The following is a 20,489-nucleotide window of genomic DNA, read 5'->3' as shown; positions in this document are numbered from 1 at the left end:
TCAGAGTGGGATGTGTCAGACCCTACCCACTGACGCTGGGGTGTATGCAGGTGAACTTATCAGAAGCTTATTTATGAAGCACAGTCTGATAACTGCATACAGGAGATAAAACTCCACAATGGAATTAATGCCCGCCTAGCAATTCCAAATGGAAATTCTAAGTTCCCATGGAGGGAATTAGATTCTTTTCCACCAATAGAGCATATAAAAAATCAGATCAAAAATTAGATGGATGGCTTTTCCGGCGTTTGCTCTATTAACCAGCGTTTCGTCTTAGGTCTGACACTAGACTCTTCAGAGTGGGATGTGTCAGACCCTACCCACTGACGCTGGGGTGTATGCAGGTGAACTTATCAGAAGCTTATTTATGAAGCACAGTCTGATAACTGCATACGGGAGATAAAACTCCACAATGGAATTAAGGCCCACCTAGCAATTCCAAATGGAAATTCTAAGTTCCCATGGAGGGAATTAGATTCTTTTCCACCAATAGAGCATATAAAAAATCAGATCAAAAATTAGATGGATGGCTTTTCCGGCGTTTGCTCTATTAACCAGCGTTTCGTCTTAGGTCTGACACTAGACTCTTCAGAGTGGGATGTGTCAGACCCTACCCACTGACGCTGGGGTGTATGCAGGTGAACATCATCATCATCCATGACGTCATTTCATTCCTCCCAAAGGGGAGGCAGGCCATCAGCTGAACAAAGCAGCTCTTCGGCCAGAGGGTAAAACAATAAGTAGTAAAGGTGACATATAGAAGGCATGTATCGTACACACCGAAAAGGGAAGAATATAAGTGAAGTGGCGCAGGGAGACCGTGACAACAAGCCGGGACCCAGGGAGGAGCCACAAAGCACCCGATCGAGCAAACCCCCGCGAACACCAGAGAGAAAAAGGGCGAGAAATTTATTGACAGAGGAAAGTATCTCAGGCACGCATTACAGAAAAGTGAAAGTGTTACAGTGAGTCATACAAAAATACAGAGAGCCACAAAAGAGAGTATTACAGAAGGGGAGGTGGGGCAGGGTGTGGGTACGATGGAACAGTAGTGAAAGGAGAACAAGAGGGGTAAGATTGGAGGAGAAGATAATAGAGAGTAGTGGTGATATTAGTGATGGAGGTGGCAAGTAAACGGAGAAGTTCGAAAAAGGAAAGAGGCGGCGGGCTGGAAGGTGGGTGCGAAACAGGAGGGTAAAGAACGTGCGACGGGAGGTCGGGTGGCGGTGTTGGTCGTGAACGGGCTGTGGGGGAAGGGGAAGGTGATCGCGCGTCACGGGGTGGGGAGCGAGAAGGCTCCACACGATAAGTCCGCCGATGAAGATGGACGCCGTTGGTGATCAATCGTTGGACGTCTTCAGTGGTGGGAAGCTGAAGGCGAACCATGTACGTACCTTCCTACCTCCTGTACGACCACTTCTACCGTTACTACTCCTACCACTACGATCAATACCTCCTTGACCTCCCTCACACTCACTTCCACAGCTAGTCACTCCTCCCCTCTCATGTCACCGTCCTCCTCCACCTTCATCACCACCGCTCCCTGTCCCCAGACATCTTCTTCTACCCTCACGGCTGCCACTGACACGCCTCGTGAAGACCAGACTGCCGCCGCTTCCCTGGCCCAACGTCCTCTTCTCTCGCCGAGTTGTGTCGTCAGAGGTGTTGATCCTGCCATTCCTGAAGACGACATACTGCAAGATCTTCACATGGCGGGCATTCCTGCCCGCCGAGTCTATCGTATCTACAATGATCGTGGTCCAACGTTTATGGTGCATCTCCACCTTCCCTGTGATGCGGATGTCCATCACCTGGTCTCCTCCGGTGTTCGGCTTCGTCGTCGCCACCATCGTGTTGAACACTCTCACTCCCCGCCCTGCTTGGCCCACCCCACTTCTACCGAGGCTCCGCCTCGTCCCCCACTTGCTCCACCACCCACCCCCCTTCCGTAGGCTGCCTATCCATCCGTTCCTACACACTCGTTTCCTCTTTCGCCGCTCCCGATTTTGGATCTTTTACGTGTTCTCTCCACCTCTATCATTAATGTTTCTACCACCCTCTATTACTTGTTGTCCCAACACTATACTCCTTTCCCTACCTTTCCTCCGACCCCGTACCCTCCCACTGCTCCCTATATGTAACACTTTTCTCGTCTAATGTACTCTGCTTTCTCATGTATTTTGTTCTTTTCTGATATTGCGCGCCCGAGATATACCACCTCCTCCCTCAATAAACATGCATCCCGTTGGGGTCCGCCCCGGTGTGTGTGGTGTGGGTCCGCCCTGTGGGCCCCCCCTTTGCGGTTCACGGCCCCCTACGCCACAGCTATAACCCGCTCCTTCATGTATGTACGATACATACTCTCTTCATTATGTCTTTCTGTTACATTTCCTTTATTCTCATGGCCGAAGAGCTGCTTTGTTCAGCTGATGGCCCGCCTCCCCTTGGGAGGAATGAAATGACGTCATGGATGATGCTGATGATGTTCACCTGCATACACCCCAGCATCAGTGGGTAGGGTCTGACACATCCCACTCTGAAGAGTCTAGTGTCAGACCTAAGACGAAACGCTGGTTAATAGAGCAAACGCCGGAAAAGCCATCCATCTAATTTTTGATCTGATTTTTTATATGCTCTATTGGTGGAAAAGAATCTAATTCCCTCCATGGGAACTTAGAATTTCCATTTGGAATTGCTAGGCGGGCATTAATTCCATTGTGGAGTTTTATCTCCCGTATGCAGTAATCAGACTGTGCTTCATAAATAAGCTTCTGATAAGTTCACCTGCATACACCCCAGCGTCAGTGGGTAGGGTCTGACACATCCCACTCTGAAGAGTCTAGTGTCAGACCTAAGACGAAACGCTGGTTAATAGAGCAAACGCCGGAAAAGCCATCCATCTAATTTTTGATCTGATTTTTTATATGCTCTATTGGTGGAAAAGAATCTAATTCCCTCCATGGGAACTTAGAATTTCCATTTGGAATTGCTAGGCGGGCATTAATTCCATTGTGGAGTTTTATCTCCCGTATGCAGTTATCAGACTGTGCTTCATAAATAAGCTTCTGATAAGTTCACCTGCATACACCCCAGCGTCAGTGGGTAGGGTCTGACACATCCCACTCTGAAGAGTCTAGTGTCAGACCTAAGACGAAACGCTGGTTAATAGAGCAAACGCCGGAAAAGCCATCCATCTAATTTTTGATCTGATTTTTTATATGCTCTATTGGTGGAAAAGAATCTAATTCCCTCCATGGGAACTTAGAATTTCCATTTGTCATATCTTATTGTCGCAGTATGGTAAGAGGATGGCCTAGGAGGAAATCTGATCAGCTCCAATTTATTCACAGTACTTCATCCAATCCAGCTGTTGTAGACAGCAACACACTTGTCTACAACAGTAAAACCCATCATCTTAGAATATGAATTGCAAACACTCCTCTTTTATAGTAAAAATAACTGCAACATATCATGTTATGACATACCTTTCACAATTATCTCTAATAAAAGTAAGGATGTACAAAGGACATTAGGGTTGAGGGAGTCTAAACCCTGTTTCACGTTAGTGTGAGGAGTTTGATAGTTGTGTGTCATATGAAGGAAATGTCACCTTTTGTTTGTGAACTGGACACAGTGCAAAGTAGCTGACCTCCATTGCTTCCACTGCAATGTTGTAACTTCTGTATCACATGACCTGGTCACTGCAATAGGTGTATTCATGTTCCTTCGAATTTTTAACAAATGGAGAGGTGTTAATACAGTAACCTTGATATTATTTTATTAAAGTGATAGGACAAATTATGAGACATGCAGGCCTTTGCAGTTGGTTTTGTAATGAAGTCTACATAGAGTAGGAGTGGTAGGGTTAGGAGAAGATCTGCATATGACAAACACTTGCAAGTAATCAGCTTCATTTTCCGTATCAAAATATAATCACTAAATTTTACACTTTTAAGATTCTTCCACCGTTTTGATACTCTATTTTGCCTTTTGGCAAATTTTTTTATTTATATGTCACAGTACATGTTTCGTTCCTTATTCAGGAACATCCTCAGCTGTTATAGTGGCTTAGGTGAATGGTTAAGATTTTAAATACATAGATTTACAATACATTGATTCACTTAAAAACTAAATACAAATTAAGATAGATGATATTAAAAACAATGTGGGGTTAGTGTGTTATTGGTATGGGAGCAGATGATTACATGGTTGATTGACTTAAAACTATGTCTATTCATTAGAATAGTTGTTCAAAAAAAATTTTCACTTTGTTACATAAGTGGTTCATGTTTGTGGGTTACTGTAGTCACGTCCTAGTTCATGAACCATGGGCAACGGCTGAGTGGCCTAGTAAGTGGTCCTGAGAGTCGGGATACCAGTTGCTATGGAATGGGAGTGGGCATCTCGGACATTCTCTGAGTCGTGGCCCTCCTTGTGCTCAGGCGGCTAGGACTACATAATTCACCGGTGGTCCATAACCCGTTAGAGGAGAGGAGAGATCCTCTTGGACTATGTGCAAGTAGGGCAGCATCCTGCTTCATGAATTTATCGAGCTCAGAACACTTTAAGCAAGCCTCGGACCTATGGGAGTAATGGAGTCCCACTCCCGTTTGACAGGCGAGGGACTCCTTGGAAACAACTTGGCGAACAAAATGGAATTCGATGGGGAGCTATCAATATTAATGGGGCTTATGGAAGAAAGAAGGTAGAACTTGCTGAGTCAGCAAAGAGGATGCATCTGGATGTGCTAGGAGTAAGTGATATTCGGGTAAGGGGAGATAAGGAGGAATAGATAGGAGATTATAAAGTGTACTTGACGGGTGTTAGAAAGGGAAGGGCAGAGTCTGGGGTAGGGCTCTTTATCAGGAATACCATTGCACGCAACATAGTTTCTGTTAGGCACGTAAGTGAGCGAATGATGTGGGTAGATTTGTCAGTGGGACGAATTAGGACAAGAATTGTGTCCGTGTATTCACCATGGGAGGGTGCAGATGAGGATGAAGTTGACAAGTTTTGTGAAGCATTGAGTGACATCGTGGTCAGGGTCAACAGCAAGGATAGAATGGTACTAATGGGCGATTTCAATGCGAGAGTTGGGAATAGAACTGAAGGATACGAAAGGGTGATTTGTAAATGTGGGGAAGATATGGAAGCTAATGGGAATGGGAAGCGTTTGCTGGACTTCTGTGCTAGTATGAGTTTAGCTGTTACGAATACATTCTTCAAGCATAAGGCTATTCACCGCTACACATGGGAGGCTAGGGGTACCAGATCCATAATAGACTATATCTTAACAGACTTTGAATTCAGAAAAATCTTTTAGGAATATACGAGTTTTTCGGGGATTTTTCGATGATACAGACCATTATCTGATCTGTAGTGAACTAAGTATCTCTAGGCCTAGGGTAGAGAAAGTGAAATCTGTCTGCAAACGAATAAGGGTAGAAAATCTCCAGGACAAGGAAATTAGACAGAAGTACATGGATATGATTAGTGAGAAGTTTTGAACAGTAGACAGTAAGCAGGTTCAGGATATAGAAAGTGAATGGGTGGCATACAGGGATGCTGTAGTAGAAACAGCAAGGGAATGCCTAGGAACAACTGTGTGTAAAGATGGGAAAAGGCGAACATCTTGGTGGAATGATGAAGTGAGAGCAGCCTGTAAACGTAAAAAGAAGGCTTATCAGAAATGGCTCCAAACAAGGGCCGAGGCAGACAGGGAGTTGTATGTAGATGAAAGAAACAGAGCGAAACAAATAGTTGTTGAATCCAAAAAGAAGTCATGGGAAGATTTTGGTAATAACCTGGAAAGGCTAGGTCAAGCAGCAGGGAAACCTTTCTGGACAGTAATAAAGAATCTTAGGAAGGGAGGGAAAAAGGAAATGAACAGTGTTTTGAGTAATTCAGGTGAACTCATAACAGATCCCAGGGAATCACTGGAGAGGTGGAGGGAATATTTTGAACATCTTCTCAATGTAAAAGGAAATCATCATGGTGGTGTTGCAAACAGCCAAGCTCATGGGGAGGAGGAAAATGATGTTGGTGAAATTATGCTTGAGGAAGTGGAAAGGATAGTAAATAAACTCCATTGTCATAAGGCAGCAGGAATAGATGAAATTAGACCTGAAATGGTGAAGTATAGTGGGAAGGCAGGGATGAAATGGCTTCATAGAGTAGTCAAATTAGCGTGGAGTGTTGGTAAGGTACCTTCAGATTGGACAAAAGCAGTAATTGCACCTATCTATAAGCAAGGGAACAGGAAGGATTGCAACAACTATCGAGGTATCTCATTGATTAGTATACCAGGCAAAGTATTCACAGGCATCTTGGAAGGGAGGGTGCGATCAGTCGTTGAGAGGAAGTTGGATGAAAACCAGTGTGGTTTCAGACCACAGAGAGGCTGTCAGGATCAGATTTTCAGTATGCGCCAGGTAATTGAAAAATGCTACGAGAGGAATAGGTAGTTGTGTTTATGTTTCATAGATCTAGAGAAAGCATATGACAGGGTACCGAGGGAAAAGATGTTCGCTATACTGGGGGACTATGGAATTAAAGCTAGATTATTAAAATCAATCAAAGGCATTTATGTTGACAATTGGGCTTCTGTGAGAATTGATGGTAGAATGAGTTCTTGGTTCAGGGTACTTACAGGAGTTAGACAAGGCTGTAATATTTCACCTTTGCTGTTTGTAGTTTACATGGATCATATGCTGAAAGGTATAAAATGGCAGGGAGGGATTCAGTTAGGTGGAAATGTAGTAAGCAGCCTGGCCTATGCTGACGACTTGGTCTTAATGGCAGACTGTGCCGAAAGCCTGCAGTCTAACATCTTGGAACTTGAAAATAGGTGCAATGAGTATGGTATGAAAATTAGCCTCTCGAAGACTAAATTGATGTCAGTAGGTAAGAAATCCAACAGAATTGAATGTCAGATTGGTGATACAAAGCTAGAACAGGTTGATAATTTAAAGTATTTAGGTTGTGTGTTTTCCCAGGATGGTAATATAGTAAGTGAGATTGAATCAAGGTGTAGTAAAGCTAATGCAGTGAGCTCGCAGTTGCGATCAGCAGTATTCTGTAAGAAGGAAGTCAGCTCCCAGACGAAACTATCTTTACATCGGTCTGTTTTCAGACCAACTTTGCTTTATGGGAGCGAAAGCTGGGTGGACTCAGGATATCTTATTCATAAGTTAGAAGTAACAGACATGAAAGTAGCAAGAATGATTGCTGGTACAAACAGGTGGGAACAATGGCAGGAGGGAACTCTGAATGAGGAGATAAAGGCTAATTTAGGAATGAACTCGATGGATGAGGCTGTACGCATAAACCGGCTTCGGTGGTGGGGTCATGTGAGGCGAATGGAGGAGGATAGGTTACCTAGGAGAATAATGGACTCTGTTATGGAGGGTAATAGAAGTAGAGGGAGACCAAGACGACGATGGTTAGACTCGTTTTCTAACGATTTAAGGATAAGAGTTATAGAACTAAATGAGGCCACAACACTAGTTGCAAATTGAGGATTGTGGCGACGTTTAGTAAATTCTCAGAGGCTTGCAGACTGAATGCTGAAAGGCATAACAGTCTATAATGATAATGTATGTATGTATGTATGTATGTTTGTTACATAAAAAGTCTGTATGCAATTAAACTTTTTTTTTTAAATGTTTAATTTCATAACATTGTTCGAATTGTTGAAAGTTTTCTTCATTTCCTTCCAGGTAAGTTGTTGTATGTTGTGTGCTTGTTTATAGTGCTTTTGACTGAGTCTAATGTGGAAACTTTGGAGCTGATTGCTGATCTATTAATGTGAAGGGAGCCTCGTTTCAAATTTCTGAGATGAAATAAAATACGTTGGTGGGGATTTGTTCGAAAGCATGTGTCTTTGCGTAATAATAGAATGTATAAAAATGTTCCTTTACCTTGCTATAGCTGAATTCCGATTCTACTGTGACCCTGGGGGGATGTTTGATGCTGCTTTGCGTCTGGTGAAGTAATGGTGTGTGTATTCCGTTGTATGCTCCTCCCTACGGGGAGGTGGGGCTGCAGAGAGGGGAGGGGGCGTGTCGGTTACAGTCACGGCATCAACTTTGGGAGTGCTGGGTAGAGGGGATGTACAAAATGGCAGAGGCTCTGTCTTGTTCATTCTTCTACTATCTGTATTGTGTCTTTTACCTAATGCTTCGAGACTTGATAATGTCCCTTCAAATAAAGGGTTTCTATTATCAATAGTTTCATTGAGGTTATTGTCTTGATTACTTTTTTGTTCTAAATAAATATATAGATTTTCTAAAGTATTAAGGAGAGCTCCTTTGTTTTTTAATGTAATATAGTTAAGTCCTGTTCTATGGTTGTAAATTGATGTCCCGTTAAACTCATGTGCTGGCCCATCGCGGAGAATTTTTTATGTCTTTCGGCATTGACATGTTTTTGGACAGTAAAACTGCGCCCAGTTTGTCCGACATAACTTTTTTTTACATTGATGGCACTTTAATTTATAAACCCCTGATTCAGAGTGTTTGTTTTTACCTAGGGAAATGACAATGTTGTGATTTAAAAAATTTTGTTTCGTGTTGTTGCTGGTTGAATATGCGATCTTATAATTATGTTTTCTAAATAAATTGGTTACTGTGTATAGGTTGGGGTTGTTGAATGTGAACTTAGCGTATTTGTCTTTCTTTTTTGTTTCGGGTGTTAGATTGGTTTGTAATTTTTGTTTGAATTTACCAATTATTTTGTTTATTATCTTTGGTTCGAAACTTTTATATTGGGCTTGTTTGCGAATAAAGAGCAGTTCTTTTTCTCTTTCTCTGTGTGTAAGGGGTATATTAAACGCTCTGTATATGTAACTGTAATAAGCTGATCTTTTTTGCGATTCTGGGTGCAATGAGTAGTTTTATATTGTGATGGGAGTGAAAGGAGGTTTTCTATGTATCTTGAAGATGAACTCTTCCTTTTTTCGTGTTACATTTATGTCTAAAAAATTTATTGAGTTTTCTTTTTCTTTTTCTAGTATGAACTCTATTCTGGAATCAAGTGTATTTAATTTCTTGAGGATGTTGTCACTGTTATTCTCTTTTTGATCTATTACAGCAAAAATGTCATCTACGAAGCGTATCCATAAATTTAGACCTTCTATTTGTCCTATTATTTTGGTATGTTCTAGGTAGTCGAGATAAATATTGGCTAAAATGCCCGAAGCAGGAGCACCCATTGGGAGGCCTTCTTGTTTATATATTTTGTTATTGAAAGTGAAGTAGTTGTGTTTCGTAATGAATTTGAGTATGTTAATGAAATCCTCTACTTCTGGAATGCAGAGTTGATTATGTTCTATGAGATTCTTTCTGATAATTTTTATTGTTTCGTCCACTGGAATGTTTGTGTACATGTCCTTGATATCGAAGGAACATGTTACTTGATGTGGTGTTAACTTAAAGTTTTTGAGTACTTTGCAAAAATCTATGGAATTTTTTATTGGTGTCTTGTTGTGAAAAACGTAATGTTTGGTTAGGAAAGTGTGTACGTATTGCGATGTTTTATAAGTAGGACTGTTGCGGAAGTTTATTATTGGTCTTATGGGATTTCCTTCTTTATGTAACTTGGGTAAAGCTTTTGCTGTTGGAATGCTGGGATTCATGTTTATCAATTTTTGGACGTCCTGTTCATACAAAATAAAAGTTGTGTTTCTTAAGAGTGTTTTTAACTCTTTCTGAGTTTTAGTTGTAGGGTCTCGTTCTATTTCCGAAAAAGTGCTATTGTTGAAGAAAGTTTCTGTTTTTTTATTGTATTCCTCTTTATCTAAAACTACTATTGTCCCTCCCTTGTCCGCTTTGGTAATTATTATTTCTTCTTGTTTTATTAAGTTCGGAATTTTCTTTTTTACCTCGTGTCTGACTTCATTCTGAATTTCGTTAGGGAGTTTTGGTATTACCGTTTCTACTTCTGCAATGGTGGTTACTTTTTTGAACAACTATTCTAATGAATAGACATAGTTTTAAGTCAATCAACCATGTAATCATCTGCTCCCATACCAATAACACACTAACCCCGCATTGTTTTTAATATCATCTATCTTAATTCGTATTTAGTTTTTAAGTGAATCAATGTATTGTAAATCTATGTATTTAAAATCTTAACCATTCACCTAAGCCACTGAGGATGTTCCTGAATAAGGAACGAAACATGTACTGTGACATATAAATAAAAAAAATTGCCAAAAGGCAAAATAAAGTATCAAAACGGTGGAAGAATCTTAAAAGTGTAAAATTTAGTGGTATGACAAACACTTCCACTTTCATGCTCTTTTGGTATTGTAGAGTGAAGGATGTGAGATGTTCATAGTGTGAGCACTTTGCTTTCTTTAACTCATAGTGCAAGATTGAAACACCACAGCCTTTTCATGAATGGAAGAAGTTAATAATATGCCAGTGTAAAATATTTATTACAAAGTAATAATTAGCTTAGTTTAAATTCACATTTCACAAATACTTGTCTTTTGAACCTGCTGTGTTTAATAGTTTTTACTTCAACAACATTTTAGTGACTTATAACTTTCATATTTTTTGAAATACACAAACATTGTAAAAAAAAATAATTAAATTACACAACATCTGATTCTTTTGTTACACCTTAAAACCTATTAAGCTGAAGAAATACAAAGTGTTATAGTTGTACATTCAAGAGCTTCATTAAAGCAACTTTAAGTATCTAGAAATATTAACTTCCCCTTCTGAATATCTATATGACATAATTATGTGTATCTGTGAGAGTTATGAGAGCCATGCCATGAGCCAAACTGACCACAACTACAACACAAGAAATAAGAAAACAGTAAAATATAAATGGCTCAGATTTTTGCTGTGTGAGAAATAAATGTCCATATTGTATGGGGTTATAAAATAATAGGCTGGTACAATATAATACCATTAACAACTTGCAGGTAATGGAATAAAAAAATGAAACACATTCTTTCTTATGTAAAATAATCTTTAGAGGATGATTTTAAATACATGTACATTAGTGTTTTGTTAGTTATTTTTGATGAGTGATCTTTTAATGGCTATGATCTACATATAGTAAACATATTGAAACAATAAACCTGTACTCTTCTCCATTTTATTGTCATACTGAAAATATTCTTTTGTTCATTGTGTTTATTCAGAAAATTGTCCAGTACAGTATCACAAATGTTATGCCATGTGTTTAACAAGGCAGCCACTTATAACTTCCACTGGCAGTGTCATACTCTGTCTATCCACAAGAAAATAAACATTATCTACATTAGTATGCTACTGTCAACTATGTGCTATGTAAACTTTGTGTATTCAAACATGTAATGATGAGTGATCTTTGGTCAGAACAGGAGGGAAAATACATTCGCTGACAAAAAAATTTAAGCACCTGGAAGGAACGTCTGATGTCGACATAATTTCAGACATGTGCATACCATCAGTGGGATTAGATTTGCAATGATCTATGTTAGCTAGAATGGCCATCAGAGTGCATTAGTGTTGTCACCATGGGACCATGTTATTGGGCCTGATGGGGTATACATGGGTCATGCACAGTGTAAAATGGTTAGTGAGCACCATGAAGGATCACCAAGAATGCTGCATGCTCGTGTGAGACAGCATTACCAGCAGTTGACAGATTTTGGATTTCTAACATCTTAACGGTACATTGTGGACACCCTGCTTTCTCATGAGAAAGTATCCTGGTACCATCTTTTAACAGGACATGTGCATGTGAACTGTCTGCATGATGTTGAGGTACTCCTTTGGCCACCAATGCCTTATGATCTGTACCTGATAGGACTCGAACATCAAGTCAGTCCCAGGATATCGAGGGTCATCTTCTTCAGGAGCAGACACCCTTCCTAACTGAAACACTGTGTGCATCCAGGCCTCAAAGGGTGCAAAATCCTACTGTCAAAAATGGTACTATATTCTAAGAGAGTCTCCATGCCAGTGCACTGGCCTCATACTGCTGGGTTCTGTAGTTCAAATCACAGCCACTCCATGAGAGATTTGTGCTGGACAAAGTGGAGGCAGGACAGGTTTTTCTCTGGGTACTCTGGTTTTCCCTGTCATCTTTCATTCCTACAACACTCTCCAATATAATGTGATTTCATCTGTCAGGCAATAACCATTACCCCAGAGGAGTAGGACAATCTTTGTCAGCAGCACGATTCCTATACCACTCATGGTCCAGCTTAGATGCTAGGCCAGGCCCTCTCTCTTCTTCCTGTGGCAGCGTGGCATAAGGATTATTGAAATTATAAGATGAATAACCTGGAGTCTTCCACCTTACGAGGATTCTGGATACATCCAACATCTGGAATGTTCTGGAATAGCTTGGCTGTCCTAGGTATATAAGACAGGAGTGACTTGCCAGTTAGTCAGTTCAGTGAGTGGACTCTGGGAGTCAGCGAGGAGCTTGGGGTGAGCATCGTGACATTTCCGTTGCCAGTGAAGGTGAGTTACTGCTTGAGCTTAGCGTGCCAGTCTGTTGGAGATGAAGATGCATTCTGTTGCCTGTTTTCATGCATTTGTCTCTTGGACCAGATGATGTGGAGGAATATCTTCCTGAACTGCAGGCTGCGAACTGTGGACTGTGACAATCCCAACGAGTGTGACTGAGTGACTGAGTGAGACTGTAGTGTTGGTGTTGAGAGTCCCTGTGTATTACTGAGAATGAAGAGAGAGCACAAACTGTGTAAATGTGTAACATATGCTTTGTGTCAATATCTTTTTTTTTTTGCTAGTTGCTTTACGTCGCACCGACACAGATAGGTCTTATGGCGACGATGGGACAGGAAGGGCCTAGGAGTTGGAAGGAAGCGGCCGTGGCCTTAATTAAGGTACAGCCCCGGCATTTGCCTGGTGTGAAAATGGGAAACCACGGAAAACCATCTTCAGGGCTGCCGACCGTGGGGCTCGAACCCACGATCTCCCGGATGCAAGCTCACAGCCGCGCGCCTCTACACGCACGGCCAACTCACCCGGTGTGTCAATATCTAGATTAAGTAATTAGATAATAAAGTTTTAGAAGTAGAATGCTACCAGTTCCTGTATTCATGTATTTACCCTGTTAACCCCTTGTAATGTGTTCTAGGTCTCCCTCTATGAGCAACCATCATCACAAAATAACAGTAGGTATTATTGGGTTCCATCCGTGGCAACCTACTGTACCCAATAACAATAGATACTTCAGGCCTGCCTCTGTGAACAGCCATCATAACACAGTGTAAATTCTGATGCCGTTGTCAAACTATAACAGTAGGTATCAGTCACCACTGATCTGCATTTAGGGCTGTTACCCAGGTGGCAAATGTCCTGTTAGATTTTATCTTGTCTCTTCTTAAGCGATTCCAAAGAAGTTGGAAAAATTGATCACTGTTGTGTCAAACTATTCCAATCCCTAATTTCTTGTCTTATAAACAAGCATTCACCCCAATTTGTCCTCCACTTTATCTTCATATTATCTTTCATTCTTTTAAGAACTCCATTCAAGCTTATTCGTCTGCTAATGTTATACCAAGCCATCTCTCCGCTGACAGCTTGGACGATTCTGCTTAGTCCAGATGTTCATCTCCTTATTCCCATGTCTTCTCAGCCCAAAGCTTAAAACTTTTTCATAACACTATTGTTTTGTCAGAAATCACCCAGAAAAAGTTGCACTGCTTTAGTTTGGATGTTTCCTAGTTCTTAAATCATGTAATGCTCATCCGGGTCCCATACGCTGGAACATAATCTATTCCATAATTATAATAAGAAGCAATAAAAATACCACTCATGTCAATGAACTGGTAGAATCTCCTTCTACATGTACAGTAAGTACTTTAGTAGTAATTTTCTATTAACTATCTCATACACACTGGCAACTTTCACCTGACAGCCAGTAGGAACTTGGTAAGCAGCCATTCTGTTCTCCAGCAAAATCTGTAATATTTTTCCTTTTAATTTTGGATTGCAATATCTTGTGTTCTTACTTCCAATGATTTAATTTACAGAGACCAGTAACTGAGTGGGAAAATGGAAATATCATCTTGCTGTCTTTAGCAATGAGATACAGAGAATCATAATTTTATATTTTGCTAATATTTCTTTTAATAATTTAAATATAACAGCCAATTACTTGCTGTGACTCACAATGTAGTGATGTGAAATGTAATTGAGCTCATATCCTCTGTTTCACTTTCTTTTGTAGGTTGCGTTCACAAGTAATCCTGTTGATATTTACAGTATTAAGGCGGTTAAGTCTCACACTCCAATTGTTCCAAAGGAAGAAAATGACACATTACATTCAGCAACTGAACACGTCATGAAGGTGGTGAGTCCTGTTTCCAGAAATAAAATTACACTACTTTCTTCCTTTTTTCTTGAATGGAATTTATTATTATGTATATTTTTTATCATTTTCCTACTTTCATACTTTTCTTTTCGAGTGGAATGAACTTGCTTCTTAGCAATAGTTCATAATACTGTGAAGACATGTTTTTGGTGTAGGTTTTTCAAGATTGTCTTGAGGAGGATAGTAACATTTATTCTAAATTGCAGAACTGACGAGGAACATTCTTGCAAGGATTTGGCACAACATTCCCTAGCTACTCAACAAAATTAACATCAGGGATGGTATAAAACTTCATTGATAATTAATTGGTCGTGGACAACTATGGCATAGCCTAATATTTGAAATCGTTGCACTAACCCATTTACATGAGATTGCTTAGGAGAGGATGTGTGATTATGTTTTAGATTTTCAGTAACAAATGCTTAGAGAATTTTATAACTGTTGCTTTCAGTCAACAATACTTTGGTATATGTTTTAGCTTCCTTGGACTTTTTGCTATTCATAATTTTGGTACGCTGAGGCCTTCAGAATTATGTGTATGTGTGTGTGTTTGTGTGTGTCTGTGTTTTTTATTAAATGATCTTTATTTCTTCAAAATCAACTTTCAGCCTATTAGGTCATGTTACATACATTTAGTGCATGTTGAAGAGATGTTAAGTAAAAGCAAATGAAAGTCATCTGCCTGCTGACTTCCACTATCCAAATCTTGGCACTTGGTGGGGATAGAGTGGTTAGCTGTACGCCAAAGAGATATTAAGTAGGCTACAAAACTAAAATGGCCAACTGAAACCCACATCCTTGTGATTTTGTGTCGGTTGCTCTACCATTGAGCTAAGGTGGCTTAGGTCATTTTTGTTCTGTTGGAAAGGTCTGGCACTACTGCCGTCACGCTGTAGAGGGGGTGGAAGTCGCCCGTCATGGGCCATATCATTGCGGTCAATATTCATTTCTATTTCTACTTGCATTAGTTGATTTGCTTACTTGCATAAGGTTACTATGCAGGGCTAAATGTTTATGAATAACTGGAATCCGTTAATCATGATGATCCTGCTTAAATGTGTCTTGTATGATCTTAATACATGGTTGGCAACTGTCTGGGTTTTTGATTGACCTAACCTAGTTGGAGGAATTATGGGCTGGAATAATTTTTTATGGAAAATGTTCAATAAACTTCCAACTTCTTTGAAATCATTTAAGAAAGGACTGATAGGAAACCCACCACCGGCATCTGCCAGAATACCAGTCGGTGATGATTGATTGATGCGTTAAGTGTTCAGTACATATCTTAAACTTTATTTCACTCAGTTGTTTTTTGATTTAATATATGTTGCAGTTGTGTGCAAATATTATCCTACTTCATCGAGTTCTCGTTCCCAAGTCCAAGAGGGTTGGACGTAGGATGAGCATGTCTACATTGAAAAAAATACATATGTACAACTGTGGAAACAGCAAAAAGAGAAGCACCAAGCTCGATAGCTGCAGTCGCTTAAGTGCGGCCAGTATCCAGTATTCGGGAGATAGTAGGTTCGAACCCCACTGTCGGCAGCCCTGAAGAAGGTTTTCCGTGGTTTCCCGTTTCCACACCAGGCAAATGCTGGGGCTGTACCTTAATTAAGGCCACGGCTGCTTCCTTCCTAGTCCTAGCCCTTTCCTGTCCCATCGTTGCTATAAGACATATCTGTGTTGGCGAGACGTAAAGCCAATAGCAAAAAAAAAAGAAAAGAGAAGCCTCAAGTTTCACCATTCTCAAGAAAATCAGTGTATTAATATATCTAAAAAATCAATAGGGTTCAGCCAGCACCAAAACAAACATACAAATGGGAACTTGGAACATTTGAACCATGCTCTAAGTGGTAAATTGGTGCAAGTATAACGTTAATTCAAAAATTACCAGTTACATATTCTGGGCATAAGCAAAATGAGACTGGATTGCCATGATCGACTGGTGTGCGGTACAAATGTCACCGTGTCCATTGTGGTGAACTGATGTTAAAAAAGAAAGCGGGCAATGCGCTCATGTTGGATGGAGGTGGGTCAGTGGCCGCTTCTGAACACTTCATGTGAAAATCACGATTTGTCAGATCTATGCACCAATCGAGGAGGCCAAAGAACCTTATAGTTATTGACAGTAGCTTGTTGCTTTATATGCTTGATGCAGAAAAAACTGATGATGATGTTTGATGCTTTGAATAAAATAATTATCAATATTTCTGTATATTTTCATAATTTCCAGGTGATATTTTAAATAATTTTATGTGGGATATAATTGCTCTGCAGTTAAAAAAGGGCCTGCTGTTCTTCTCCTGAAGTACTCCATTTCGGAATGGTTTTAAGGACTCTGGTATATGTAGCAATTTCTCTAAAATATTAATGAAGTTTTAAAACTGACTGAAATGCCAGGAGATTATTAATTGTCCTGCTCATTTGTTGGAACTATATTGGCAGATGTATGTGAAGAGTATGCCTAATAAACTTTTCTTTTTCTGCAGGAACATTTAGAACTTGTATCTGGAACGATCACTTTGAAACAAGAAACCAAATCTGAATCAACAGAACCAGGGTCAACACAGGAACATGCTGGTGAGGTAATGTACATAATTTGGTATGATAATGGCTGAACAAATTTCATTGGGTGAGCCATCATTTCAAAGCACGTGATTTGGAGGATGTACAGAAATGTACATTTTTATAAGATTGCCAAATTTCATATTTACTTCAAGCAGTTCCAAGGTCTTGCACTAACTGCCGTATACCGTGTACCGTTCACCGGATGCTGATGTGGAAATTTTCTTAGAAAAATTAGATCAAGTCCTTCATAACATTTTCGGTAGGAATAGCAGCGCAGAAGTAATACTTTGTGGTGATTTTAACATAGATTTTGCTGAAGAAAACCTTCCATCAACATCACAACTACTGCATGTTCTTCAAAGCTGTAATCTAAAACACTTAATTTTTACACCCACCCGGGTAACTGCCACCTCAGCTACAACGATAGACAACATTTGTATTAATTTCCATTGTTCTAAAATGCAAGCATCCAATATAAATTTTGTATTATCAGATCATCATGCTCAAATTTTACAACTAGAATTTGAGAATGCTAGCAAGCATTCAACCAAAATAAAGCAAGCACAATTAACTCGTTTTTTCTCTGCAGCTGCATGTGGCAGTTTCATTGAAAGCCTTAAACTTAAGACCTGGACTCCAATAACATTCGGTCATAGCATTGACCAAAAGTATAGAACCTTTTTAAGCATTTTTTTAACGGAATTTGAATTACACTTTCCAAAAAAACTTGCAGTAATTAATGAATCTTCAAAAAAGCCATGGATCACGAAGGGTATACGGATCTCAAGTCAAAAATGTAAATTACTAAGTAGATTAGCACAGCAGAGTTGTGACCAGGTTTTTTGTAAGTATGTTAAAAACTACAAATCAGTCTTTACAATGGCGAAAAATGAAAGTATCCTCCTATTCAATACATCATATATTCCGTCATTAGACGGAGTAAACAAATTCAGACATGTTTCGGCTCGTTTGAGCCATCTTCAGTGAAAAAATTAGGGGGGTTGGAATAATTTACATAATATGAGTTGAAAAAATGCTAAAAAACATAATGAAAGTGCAAATGAAAAAACAAATAAAAGAGAGCCTAGACGGAAACAAAATAGCACAAATATACAATATTTACATCAATATGCAGAGCAAAAAACAACTTATTGCGACAAAATTCAGTGAAACAGGTGTTAATTTGAAATAATAATTGATACTAAAAACTGCGTTAACCTAAGAAACAAGGGAATGAGAAAACAAATGATGCAGATGGAAATGAATAATAGTAGCACATGGTGAGACCTCATAGTTTACAAATTATTAGTTTATAAAAACGACAAAACAGTTTGAAATCGCTGTCAAAATCCTAGTGGAAACCCATCACATCAAAATGGTCAGGAGGAGAGCGGGAGCAAACATTTTGAGAGAAACCAAGCCTGAATTAACCTGCAGGCGAAAAGCCTGTGATAAGGAGAAAAAACACCTTAAATTTAAGGCTTCAGAAATAGCAGCATTCTTAATATCTTCTCAATCTTGCGGTCCCTTTCTTCATTACTGTTTCATAATGTTGGCTGGTGTTTTGCCTTATTATAGAGGGGTCGGAAGGGCCGCATATAAAAATATGAGAAGCTGTGTTAGGTAGAAGACAGATGCATAGTAAATTGTAGTAATCTAGTGGAAACCGTCAATGAAGTTCTAATCTGTAATGGAAAAAATGAGGTTGTATGAGAAACATGGGTTGATAAGTAAAAAGTGTGGAATGGTTGTGAAGAAAGCTTAAACTTACGATGTGCAGTAGGTGGTTGTCCTCTCTAGTGGCCTGGCTTTCTCAAAGTAACGGTCTCGTTCGCGTGATCGAGTCTATTGTTGGTTCGGCTGTGTCTGCTAGGATGGAAGGAGCGGAGGGATAAGGGGAGGTACAGGGCTGGTTTGAGGAAGGGAGGGGTGTTGAGTTGGAGAGATGGAGGTGGGTTTGTTTGGCAAATATGAAGAATGAATGTTTCAAGAGGATGTTAGTTTACTCGCTGACTTCTAAAGCTCGAATGGTGTGGCCTTCTTAAAGTGACGGTCTCGGTCGCGTGATCGAGTCTATTGTTGGTTGGCTGTGTTTGTTAGGTTGGAAGGAGCGGAGGGGGAAGGGAGGTGCAGGGCTGGTTTGAGGAAGGGAGGGGATGTTGAGTTGGAGAGATGGAGGTGGGTTTGTTTGGCAAATATAAGGAATGAATGTTTCAAGAGGATGATAGTTTACTCGCTGACTTCTAAAACTCGAATGGTGTGGCCTTCTTAAAGTGACGGTCTCGGTCGCGTGATCGAGTCTATTGTTGGTTGGCTGTGTTTGCTAGGTTGGAAGGAGCGGAGGGGGAGGGGTGGTGTGAGGAGGGGGGGGGAGTGGTGGTGAGTCGGGGAGATGGAGGTGGGGTTTGTTTGTGTTATGGAAATTCTGACAAATGTATGGAATGAATGTTTCAAGTAGAATGTTCTTTTTCTCGCTGACTTCATTTAAATTGTGAGTGGGGTTCACAAACTGATCTAAATCGATGTGGATGCTCTCGAGAATGTTGAGCAAGGTGCCTTTTTGCTCATAATGCAAGATCTTCAGGTCTTTGTCTATTGAAGTGTATTCGTGGCTGGATGTTTTATGGTGTTCGCTCATAGCTGAAAAAGATTATATTTGAGAGCGTTGCGATGTTCGGCGTATCTTATGACAAAATTGCAGCCTGTTTGACCTATGTAGCTGGAATTACAGGATTGGCACTTTAATTTGTAAACTCCGGAGTTCAAATATTTGTTGTTGATGTTGCTATTGTTATTGTTGACAGTGTGTGGATTGAAAATGAGTTTGGAGTTGGTGTGGGAGGTTCTGTAAGCTATTTTGATGCTGTGTTTCTTGAAAATATTAGAAATTTGGTAAATGCTACTATTATTGAAAGTGAATGTGGAAAATTTTTCTTTTGGAGCAGAATCTTTTACTAGGGTAGTCTTGGGTCTGCTTTTGTATCTATTGATGATTCTGCTGATGAAGGTTCTATTGTAACCATTGTGTTCTGCAATGTTGTAGATGGTATTAATTTCGTTTTTGAAATTCTTGCGAGATAAAGGGATAGTTAATGCTCTGAGGACCATGCTATTGTAAGCTGCTTTTTTATGTATGTCTGGGTGCACAGAGGTCTGATGGATGGTATTGATGGTGTGGGTGGGTTTCGTGTATATATTGAAGGATAAAGTGTTGTTGCTGTTGCGCATAATGGTTAAGTCCAGGTAATTAAGGGCTTTATTGTTTTCTGACTCTATGGTGAATTTTATATGTGGGTCAATAGAGTTGAGAAATCCAAGTACTGTGTTGCTGTTGGTAACATGGGAGTCTAAAATAACAAAGGTGTCATCTACAAAGCGTGTCCAGTGTTGAATGCCATTGATCTTGCCAATGATGTGAGAATGTTCTAAATGATCAATGTAGATGTCTGCAAGGATTCCTGAAGCTGGTGACCCCATGGGAAGACCTATCTGTTGGTAAATGACATTATTGAAAGTGAAGAAATTGTTGTTCAAAGTAAATTCCAGAATTTGAATAAATTCATCTATTTCGC

General features: G+C 39.9%; 1 protein-coding gene across 3 annotated transcripts in view; it reads left to right on the top strand.

The window, feature by feature from the left end:
* Positions 1-20,489, top strand: part of LOC136866948 (zinc finger protein 792) — a 134,003-nt gene that overhangs the window by 47,439 nt on the left and 66,075 nt on the right. For 2 of the 3 annotated variants that reach the window (XM_067144040.2, XM_068226960.1), the window contains 2 exons: positions 14,206-14,328; positions 16,839-16,934. In XM_067144040.2, coding sequence (XP_067000141.2) covers positions 14,206-14,328; positions 16,839-16,934 — 219 coding nt within the window. The remainder of the gene's footprint in view (positions 1-14,205; positions 14,329-16,838; positions 16,935-20,489) is intronic. The other variant, XR_010859593.2, reaches the window with a different exon arrangement.

Source organism: Anabrus simplex, chromosome 3 (genome assembly GCF_040414725.1).
Source record: "Anabrus simplex isolate iqAnaSimp1 chromosome 3, ASM4041472v1, whole genome shotgun sequence".
In the NCBI taxonomy this organism is placed as follows: domain Eukaryota; kingdom Metazoa; phylum Arthropoda; class Insecta; order Orthoptera; family Tettigoniidae; genus Anabrus; species Anabrus simplex.
Note: the sequence above shows the minus strand (reverse complement) of the source record. Positions and strands in the feature narration are given on the sequence as shown.